This window comes from Branchiostoma floridae, chromosome 8 (assembly GCF_000003815.2).
Source record: "Branchiostoma floridae strain S238N-H82 chromosome 8, Bfl_VNyyK, whole genome shotgun sequence".
In the NCBI taxonomy this organism is placed as follows: Eukaryota; Metazoa; Chordata; class Leptocardii; order Amphioxiformes; family Branchiostomatidae; genus Branchiostoma; species Branchiostoma floridae.
In genome coordinates, this window is record NC_049986.1 from 22,215,134 (window position 1) to 22,225,211 (window position 10,078).

The following is a 10,078-nucleotide window of genomic DNA, read 5'->3' on the forward strand; positions in this document are numbered from 1 at the left end:
AGTCTGTATGAGGTCCGTATGAAAGCCTCTACCAGGCTCCACAGGTCGCTGGAAAAATAATAGATTGGAAAAATATAGCCAGATAACATGCCAAAGGAGTTAGCTGGGTTGCAAACCATACTCCTCGGCCAGCTAACTCCGCTGGCATGCTATCTGGCTATATTATCATATTTCTCCAATTTCTACTTCTTTTCATAGACCCGTGGAGCCTGGTAGACGCGCCGAAGGGCGGTTATACCGGCTATATAGATACAGATAAAAAGGCTAAGAATTCCATACGAACCTCATACGGACTTGAAATACATACGCACGTGTGAATCCGACTATAGATATATCGCAACCCCACTTAATCTCCAAGCAGATCCTACGGTAGCATGAGATAGTGCCAAAAGCTGGCAGAGGAGTGAAGCCGGCTTAGGAGTGTGTTCGCTACCTTCGCTCTACAAGGCAAATGGACACCTTTTGGCTAACTACACTCCTTGGCCAGTTTGGTACTATCTTATGCCATCGTAGGATCTGCATGGGGATTATCCCCGCTACGTCTTCATGACTTGGTGTGCAGATCTATCGCATCCCTGACGGGACGACAGCCGCCCTCCGAGAACCGAATCTCTCCTCTGTCCGGCCAGAAGTAGAACTCAGACATGATGCGCTCCATCAAGACCTAGAACATAGTCAGGAAAACGTTCATGAAGTTTAGATATCCAGTTAAACAGTGTGTTTAAAGACAATTCCATCAATCTATACAACTGGAAAAGAAATGGAAATTTACTTCAAGTTCTGGACGTTTTGACTCTTCTTCAGCAGCTTAATGAACCGACAGAACAATTCAATACGTGTGCATCTAACTGGAAAACAGTTAAACAAGTAAAGATTAGTCAATAATAAATGACTCATAGTCATAGGGATCGTATGCAAATATCAGTAATGTAAATCCTTTGTAAAGCCGGTTTCACACGTGCATGTATATTCAAGTCATATAGTAAGTTCTTTGGGTACAACCAATATGTATTTACTTTCAACGTTTCGATGTCTATCAGACACCATCATCTGGTTAGAATGACTGTCAGTCATTTTGAGGTCCGGCTTAGAATTCCGGCTAAGAATTAGCGGCTAAGAATTCCATACAGACCTCATACAAATTCGAATGTATAGACACATATGAACCCGGCTTAAGACATTTATTTTCCATACCGTATTTTTGACATGTTGCCCCTTCCCCATCTCCCTGAGCACGTCCCGTACGCACAGCTCCACGTGTTCCCTCTCCAGGGGTAGGAACGGAATCAGGTAGTTCACTAGGTGATGCTTCAACAGCTCAGCCTGCCACAGACCTGTACCTACAGACAACACAAACAACAGCTCAGCCTGCCACAGACCTGTACCTGCACGCAACAGAAACAATTTTTCATGGAGATAATAAGCTTAAGGGATTGCCGGGAATTTATGTGGGGTGTCCCTCTAACTGTCTCCGTCTGCTGTCTCTCACTCACTCATAAACACATTATCTCACTCAAACATACAGTCACTCTTTCACTCACTTTCCATGTAACTTAATATATATTTATCCATGCTAACGTAGATAGAGCACTTACCACTTTCACAAGATGACCCAGACTGCTTGTATCCAGGACAACACTCATATAGCGTTTTCTGGCATGATGTCTCTTTGAACGCTTGTCTGTACCTGAAAAATAACACAGTCTCACAGATTCACTTCAAACATACTTACATGTACATTGGTCGATGATGGACCCACATGAAATGTTTGGCAAAATCCTATCCAACAGTCGATAGAAACCTTACACAGTGACTAGTGCATATTTCTTATGTACATGACTCAATTTGGCTTCTTTTATTGATATACTTGATATGATGTTTATCGCGCTAAAAGATTCCATGGGATGCATGCACTACGAAATGTGCGCTAGAAGACTTCTTGATTTAAAAAAAAAGTGACATTTTTAAAAGAAGGCACTACACTTTTATCAGGGTTCACTCAGTATACCCTGGCCAGAACACCCGAATGTCTAGTTGGACAGTTAGACCAATAGATAAAAGGATGAAATATTAAAAAAAAGGAATAACGAACAAAATCGAGTGACGAATATACTTACTCGGTACAAGTGAAGAAGATATAACAGCTCCTCTGAACCGGCTGCGTGTAATGTTCCACACAGGGATGTTCTATCTGTCTGCTGCACACGTTCGGTCCGTCTTCTGGGAGCTTCGTTGACGTCTCAGCCGCTATAAGAAATTGAAACTCTTTGCTTGCTGTGTCTAAGAATTAAGAAAGATTCCCTACAAAAAAGGAAATTATTTTCTTACTCTAGAAAGAATTTAGAAAGATCATAGCTATATTCAAAACAGATCGATTGTTCACGACAAAAAGCTCTTCGCGATCGATGCCAAATTTCATAACGATTTTAATTTTCTTTATCGAAATTTGCAAAAAGTCAAGAAACCAAATAAGCCAAAAATCAGCTAACAGATGCTGAAGAGATATCAACACGCATACAACGTTTCTGTCTGTGTTAATTGTAAGCATGCAATTCACTTTGACGTCTAATTCTCTTATATGTACTTACATTTTTAATCAAGAAATTGTTATTCAATCTTTAAGGTAAAAAAATAAATGTGCATTTTCGTAGGCCTGAAACGAAATTGACATGGTGAATTACCGTTAGTTTTACCGCCATCCTTGTCTGGCGTCACGCCCAGAGCGTGATCCCGGATCAATTTCTGGAACCCCTTCAGTCTGAAAGTTTCTCTCTCCAGTGACTTGTCTCTCCTGAGCAGTAGTGTCTGTTCCTCTATGAGTCCCTGGGCGCTATTGCTGTTTGGATAGGAATAAGGTAGCATTTAGAGAAAACTGGATAGCAGGGGAAAATGAAAATAGCAGCGCGAACGGAAAAGTGCACAGAGAAAGTACAATAAGAACAGCGATAAGGTGTTTGAACTATTGGGTTCATCATGTTAAAGAACATATTTAACAGTCAAACAGTTTCATTAAGCCTCATTAAACAGAGACGGGGGCCGACACAGTTTATCTAGCACCTACGATCCGTTGCTGCTGTCGTCCAACACTGGACAGAGACGGGGGGCGACACAGGTTATCTGGCATCTACGACCCGTTGCTGCTGTTATCCAACACTAAACAGAGACGTGGGGCGACACAGCTCATCTGGCACCTACGACCCGTTGCTGCAGTCACTTGTCTCCTTCGTCACGTCTCAGAAGCTAGTGTAACAGTAGACAGGTGAGAAAATCATCTCACCTAAGAAAATCGTCTCACCTGAGCAAGATGAAGATAGCCTTCCTGTAGTCCACCCCGTCCACAGCCTCGCTCTCCTCCACAAAGGGTTTGATGGTGTCGATCAGCTGACCAGGCATCTTCTCCATCTCGTCAAAGATGATGAGAGCGCGCGGGCAGCGGCGGACGAGGGACGGGATCTCTTCATGGAGCATATCCTGGGGACGGGGGAGATCATTAGCTTGGTAACCATGGCTTGCCACTATCTCTACGTTGATGTCTTCCGATCATTTTCATGTATCTTGTTCTTCCAACGTGACTTCATGGTTCTAGCTATTTTACATGTATGCATTCCCAAGTATTTTTCATTTTCTCGGCCAATTTTAAGAATCTCCTCGGTAACTTTTCTCTCTGTCTCCCCCTCCCTCCCCGGCGTAAACCATTTGAACTAAACAAGTGGGAAACAATCTTAGCAACGAAATAGTGGCAAGTCATGGTTACCAAGCTGATAATCTCCCCCGTTCCCAGGACATGAAAAACAAATCATAAATGTCTGAAAAGTTTCCAGAGGAGACTCTATCCTGCAGCACTTCCTGTGTTTTTTGTGGGGGTGTGGGAGTGTTTGAGGGTGGAGCTCCGACCAATGGACGGGGTGGTCATTAGCTTGGAGATCATTGTAAGCTTACCGCTATATCTACGTTGCTAAGATTGTTGCCAGCTTCTTGTAGTTCATTGGCGTACGCACAGGGAGACAGACAAAGGGTGGGAGACAGGGAGACAGAGAAACAGAGTCAGAGAGACAGAGAGAATAGTCTCGGAGGAGATTCTCAGAATTGTTCTAGAAAATTAAAACTACATCTGTAAAATAGCTAGAACCATGAAGTCCCGTCTGGACCATAGAACAAGATATACCTGAAAATGATCGAGAGACATCAAGTTATCATTCTACGATCATACTGGGCTAATCATATTTATATGGTGAGCTACGAGATGATTTTGCAGGTTTGTTCTCCTGGACTAGAAAGAGAAGGGACATGCAGGAGGAGGACGGGACAGAGTCGAGGAAAGAGAGGAGGGTGGGAGAAATAAGAAAAGAGAAGAGAGAGAGACAACAGAAAGAGAGAGGGAGAGTGGGAATGTACTTTACATTCGCACAAACCATGTAGTTCCGAACGTTCTTCTGATCGTGATGTTTGAAGTGTCTAGTTGCGGAGTAACCGCGGACACATGATGACGTCATTCCGTCCGCGTACAGTGCCTGTGCGATCATGGTGCTGAGGTAGTTCTTCCCCACCCCCCTCGGGCCATGAAAGGACAGAACCATGGCCTTCCTAGGGTCAGAGGACTTCACGTGGCTGGTGATGACGTCGACTACAACCTTTCTAGCGAAGGGTTGGCCGTGCAGTTTCTTCTGTATGGTTGTATCTAGTACTATGAAGAAATGAAAGATACATTGTCATATCATAAACAGCCTAGAAACTAAGAACCGTGAATTACGTAATAATGCTGATGAGTTTGTACTCTGCAAAAGATGGCATTCGGGGGGTAGAATGTCATTCGGTATTTTGGGCACCAAAGATACCTAGCTAAGCGGCTTACAATGGCGATACCTTTCTTACCGATACAGATGATACGCATTCCTTGCACAATTATTTAATAACATCTATAGTCTGACCAAAGGTTTTGCCCATTCTGTCCAAAGCAAATTGGAGATGAATTTCACTTTGTCATGATGTGCAATAGGTACAATGTTTCACGTAATGAGTTATTCACATTCCTCGAATCAAATACATCAGATTTTAAGAGACTCAATGCTACAGACAGATTTGATTATATATTCAGATGTAATAACTCACACAATGCTAAAATAGGTAGATATGTAAAAGACTGCTTTGTCATAAGAAAAAATGCCGAAACTCATAATTAGCCCCACTCGATTGTAATACAATATCAATGATTTAGGCTAGCTCTTATTGTTCTAGAAATAAGGATGCCAATTTCATTTTATATTCATAATCTGCATATGTATTAAGTTTGATACTTGTTTTAGTAATTAGGATAATAAGTTTGTTTCTTCTTCTTTTTTTGCCATACATTGTACCGTGTAATAAAGCGTAATAAAGTTCTTCTTCGATCAAACGCAGACAAGAAGGCAGGTTGTTGTGTTTGTTTTGTTTTGTTTTAGGGGGTGCTTAAGTGGTCCTGACGATGCTCTACACTAAATCAAGTAGCACCAACTAGGCATCAAGCGACGAATTACGCGTGGGATAGAAAAGCTTCCCAAACGAATTATTAATTGTAAATACGAAATAGCTTGTCTCTGTCGTACGGGAAAAGAGCAAGCATGAATGTTTATAGATATAGAATGTTTATGAATGTTCATATATATATATAAAATCAAATGTTTACCTCCACCCTGGCCTAGGAACTTTGCCGGGTCCTGTAGCGACGGGCTGGCGTCTAGGAGCATCCACGTGACGATGGGCGCCGCAAAAACAGCCACGAACACAAACGTCACCGCTATGAACACCTGGTGACGATCGGCCCACCACAACGCGCGGAGAAGGAGTATGTAAAGTCTCGAAGGTGCGGCCACAGGTGTTCTCTCAGGTGTTTTACCTGGACCCTCTGGAGCCTGTGTGTTTGGAGGCATGACGTTTTTGGTGTTACGCATCCTACATTTGTCTTCCCAGTCCCTGTTTGCCTCCTGGACGGCCATCGATATTCAAGCGTTACTAGTAAGACTAGTTTCGATGAGTCACGTGCACAGGTTAAAAGGTGAAAGTTCAATTGCAGGCTTTATGGACGCCTACTTAAGTACACAATGTCATACTCTGTGTGCTAGTCAAAAGAAGAGAACGTTGCTTCCGGGGTGTAACAAGCTTAACAGGTGCGCAAAACGAGTTTTACAACCGTGAAGGTTTAATATTACAAGACACAAACTACTGAGACATGTTATTATAAGCGTTGGGGTAGGTTATAGTTTCGTTGCAATGAGTCAGTGGCCGCCGGTTTCGATGACGATTTTCAGTTTCGGACAATTATTGTCGGCGTCTCATTTGCAGTAAATACAGGAGAACAACTGTGACCAGAACTCGGAGCTCTAACAGAGGGAGGATACAAGTGCAAGGTATGTTTATGAAACGTACACATTACTGGTAGAAGTATTAATCATTAATGAATTTCTAGAGTACAGTATTCACCAACTGCTCAATGATTTAGAGGTTGTCTCGCGGCGTGCAGAATTGAACGTGATGTGCGTCCATACAATGCAATTTTCTTTTCCATACATTTCAGTACCAGGGTAGCGACACAATGTATTTAGTCGGGATTCTGTTGTTTCGCCCGCGGACACTAAATACAACGCAACGTTATGTAAACAACGGAGCAAAACGACATGGCGGCTGCATATGCCATGTCCTTTGAACTTTGATACAAGGCAATCGCAAAATTTGGTGTCCTGTATTATGTCGGTCAGGAAGTCATAGATTCCATGCGTGCATTTTTGGGATGTATTATTCTAGACGCTGTGGACATTCATGCAAACCTGTATTTAAACCATAAAACTGGCGTTATATACATGTTGTACTCAGGGTACGCACAAGGACAGGCTGATCAAACTCGATTTGACATACTACAAGTTTGAAGTCCAGTTTTCTGCCTATGTAATCTTTACATTTTTATTTTCTATGTTATAGATATTCCAACGATGTTGACCTCCTGAAAACAAGTTGGAATAGGCCAGATTGGCCATTTTCTGTCAATTTAATTGCTTAGCTTAGTATTAAATGCAACATTTCAGCCTTGATATACAAGGACGAAGAGTATGTTAATCGTTTGTTTAGATCAATAATGCGAATACCAGACAGTATATATACAGCGTGGGTTATACCCATGCTTAAAGACTGTGGTGAGTAAAATACACTACAAAGTCTTTTTAAGTTCTCATGTATACAAATTATGCAGGCAGAGGTAATGTCTAGAGCAGAGCTCAGTGACGGTGACGACGGACCAGGGGTGCTGACAAGGGCTCAGAAGAAAATGAAAAAGAAGGGAGGAAGTACCAAGGAAGGAACTGACATACCATCTAAAGGTGAATGCAGGTTTAGAATCGCAGTCTCATATCAAATCCCCTGTTTGAGTATTGTATCCTCTTTATGTCATTTGGTACTGATAATATGTTAAAGCCTATGATGAATACAACTACAGAATTAAACCTTTTTATGTTATGTTATGTTATGTTATGTTATGTTATGTTATGTTATTTTTATTGTTAGAATAAGAATAACATAACTTCTATTGTTTAGGTCCGCCAAACGATGAGAGTCATCAGCAAGACGACGAAGAGCCACAACAAGAACGGGAAGCTGCAATAAGCGACGTAGAAGATGATCCTAGAGAGGGGGAAACCGATGATAGGGCGGAAGCATCGAAAAGTTAGTCATATGAATACAAAATCAATCACATATGAAGTGCGTGCAGACATGCCACATGGTATGCAAACTAAATGCGCAATATAACATTTATAGCACTTCGTCAATCATTGGTGGCGATACATACAGTTCCTTGGCCGCACCTGGGGCAATTACTGTCGTATTGAGGTCACCTGAGTGGCGCCGAATGGCAGCTCGCTCCAGACCCTTGCGATTTAGCCCCGCCTATTGTAAGCTCCTCGCAATTCAGCCCCTGGCTGCAAAGAGTGAGTAGTCGGCCCACCAAATATAGGCACATGAGTAAGACCTATGATGAATTCCAAACGATTCCAGATACACAAAAGGAGAATGTGCTCGACGCTGAAGCAGCCGCACACAGGGACCGGGCAGTTGGTGACGTCATGAAAATGAGAGAAAGGGTCAATGAATCCAACGAACTTGCCGTTTCGTCGGAAGGCAGGTTTGTTGCTATCAATGAGTTTGAGTTATTCCTTGAATTGATTTCTTTTACCACTTCACTTGTATCATTATTATATTGCTTTTTACAAGAGGTACAGTCATAGCTGTGTGTTTTTCAAAGTATATATGCAAGTAATAGTGTACGTATACTTCGTTATAACAGCTGCTTCTATTGGGCTAACACACACACCGAATTTAACTTCTTGGCAGTTTTCTTGTCATAGCATATTTTTATGGTTTTCTAATTTTTTTCTTTCGTCTGATATCAGTGATGACCCGACAGTTAACAAAGCCGAACCGACAGATTTGAAGAAAAGGCAAACAGGACCTGCTTCAATTACACCCGACCAATCCAAAGAGCTAGCCTTTTCGCAGGAAGGCAGGTGTGTTCTGAGCTTTTCTTGTTGTGCACATAGGTCACTCACTGTAGCATTGGTTTTATAACAGATACAAACATGACTGTGTTTCTCAAAGTACACGTAATTCTGATTCTCTTAACAGTTTCTTCTGTTAGGCTGAATTCATAACATTAGCTCTCAACATGTACACTTATATTTTATCATTTCATCCAACATTAGCGAAGACCAGAAAGTGGTCAAGGCCGAATCGTCAGATCTGGAGAAAGAGCAAGCAGTATCTTACTCTGTCAAGACCGAGACAAGTGCCCCCAGCCGTCCCGACACCAGGGAACAGAACAATATTTTAGGTATATCCGTTGTTGTACTGTGTGTAGGTGCAGTTCTTGTCGCGGTGCTTTTAGGGACGTTTTTGTCTGCAAAACATGGAGAAAAGCCGGGTATGACGAGTGTTAACAGCTGCAGTGACAACGCCAATACCGTAGAGTCGTCCTCTAACTTGCAGGCTGATTTCCTGAAAAAATTGAACTCCTTAAAGAAAAGGTTCCCGTCTCAAGATGAGTCACTGTGGTCCACCCTGTCCGACACCATGGCTCCTGACTCAACAACAAACCTGTGCTCGATGCTCACCCTGACTTCTTCAGTCCCCTTCTTCTCCTCCCCTTACGCGCGGCTCACACTCACAAACCTGGCTTCAACCCTCCCCTGGCTCATGGCAAGAGAACACGTCACCCTACATCACGATCAGTTCGCAACCGTGAAGGAAGAACACGCAATGGAAGTCATAGAAGACATCATGGGGGCATGGGCGTCTGACGTCATCGTCATTCCTGACGTAGACGCATTGCCACGCTACGTCTTGGACATTGTCCGAACGACCTGTCAATCAAATGAAGTTCAACCGGGTCACGTGGTAGTGATGACGAGCGAAGAGAGGCCAGAAAAGGCAGATTCTATCGTTGTTGCTGTGTTACCGGAGCGAGATATAGATGGAGGAGCCTCACTTGAGCGCACCCCACTCGGTAGGTTCTGCTCATTTGCCAAATAAAGTGAGTGCACAGTCATGTGACTGTGACGTCATTCACGCGCCCGCCATGTTGGTGGGTTAAAGAAGCGTCATCTCCGGAAAACTGTAAAAAGTTGATTTCTCCAATTGCAAATAGATGCTTTACTGTAAATGTAGCACTTACTAGCCTATATGAATTACGATTCATTGGTACTTTCTGTCTCTCGCGTCGCATGAATTTCTGTACTTCTGTACTTCATGCTTTTTTTTTCTTCAGCAGATAACCCTGAAGAAAGCTTGGCCTTGATCAGGAGGCGTTTCCCCGTGCAGACTGATCGGGTCTGGCAGGTTGTCGGCGCGGCGATTCTGTCTCACATCGCCGAGGCCGACCCCGTTAAGCCTGCCGTAGTGATCATCGGGGCGCCGCCCGGAGCTCACCGCACGGCGGACCGACTGTCCCAGGCTCTGGCACGGGTTAGACTTCAAATATCTTTGCTTGCGACTTTAGCTTATTCTTCAAGCAGAGGTGAGGCTCCGGCTGTTTTTGTAACGTTTTTTAGTCGTTTTTATC

At 43.1% G+C, this 10,078-nt stretch overlaps 2 protein-coding genes across 2 annotated transcripts in view; one reads left to right on the forward strand and one right to left on the reverse strand.

Moving 5' to 3' along the window:
- Nucleotides 1–10,078, forward strand: part of LOC118421949 (zinc finger protein 208-like) — a 516,296-nt gene that overhangs the window by 441,190 nt on the left and 65,028 nt on the right. The window lies entirely within an intron of this gene.
- Nucleotides 510–6,136, reverse strand: LOC118420993 (torsin-like protein). The gene is made up of 8 exons (XM_035828112.1): nucleotides 5,663–6,136; nucleotides 4,413–4,684; nucleotides 3,296–3,471; nucleotides 2,682–2,836; nucleotides 2,118–2,247; nucleotides 1,596–1,687; nucleotides 1,195–1,340; nucleotides 510–664 (listed from the first exon to the last, which is right to left on the reverse strand). Exons 1-8 carry the CDS (start codon nucleotides 5,970–5,972, stop codon nucleotides 545–547), a joined length of 1,401 nt encoding a protein of 466 aa, XP_035684005.1. The 5' UTR covers nucleotides 5,973–6,136; the 3' UTR covers nucleotides 510–544.

Coding starts and splice junctions, on each gene's coding strand:
- LOC118420993 (XM_035828112.1), bottom strand. CDS start 5,972: ATGGCCGTCCAGGAGGCAAACAGGGACTGGGAAGACAAATGTAGGATG. Junction 2,248..2,681: donor GGATGGCGGTAAAACTAACG/GTAATTCACCAT, acceptor AATTTCTTATAG/CGGCTGAGACGTCAACGAAG. Junction 1,688..2,117: donor ATCTTCTTCACTTGTACCGA/GTAAGTATATTC, acceptor GTTATTTTTCAG/GTACAGACAAGCGTTCAAAG.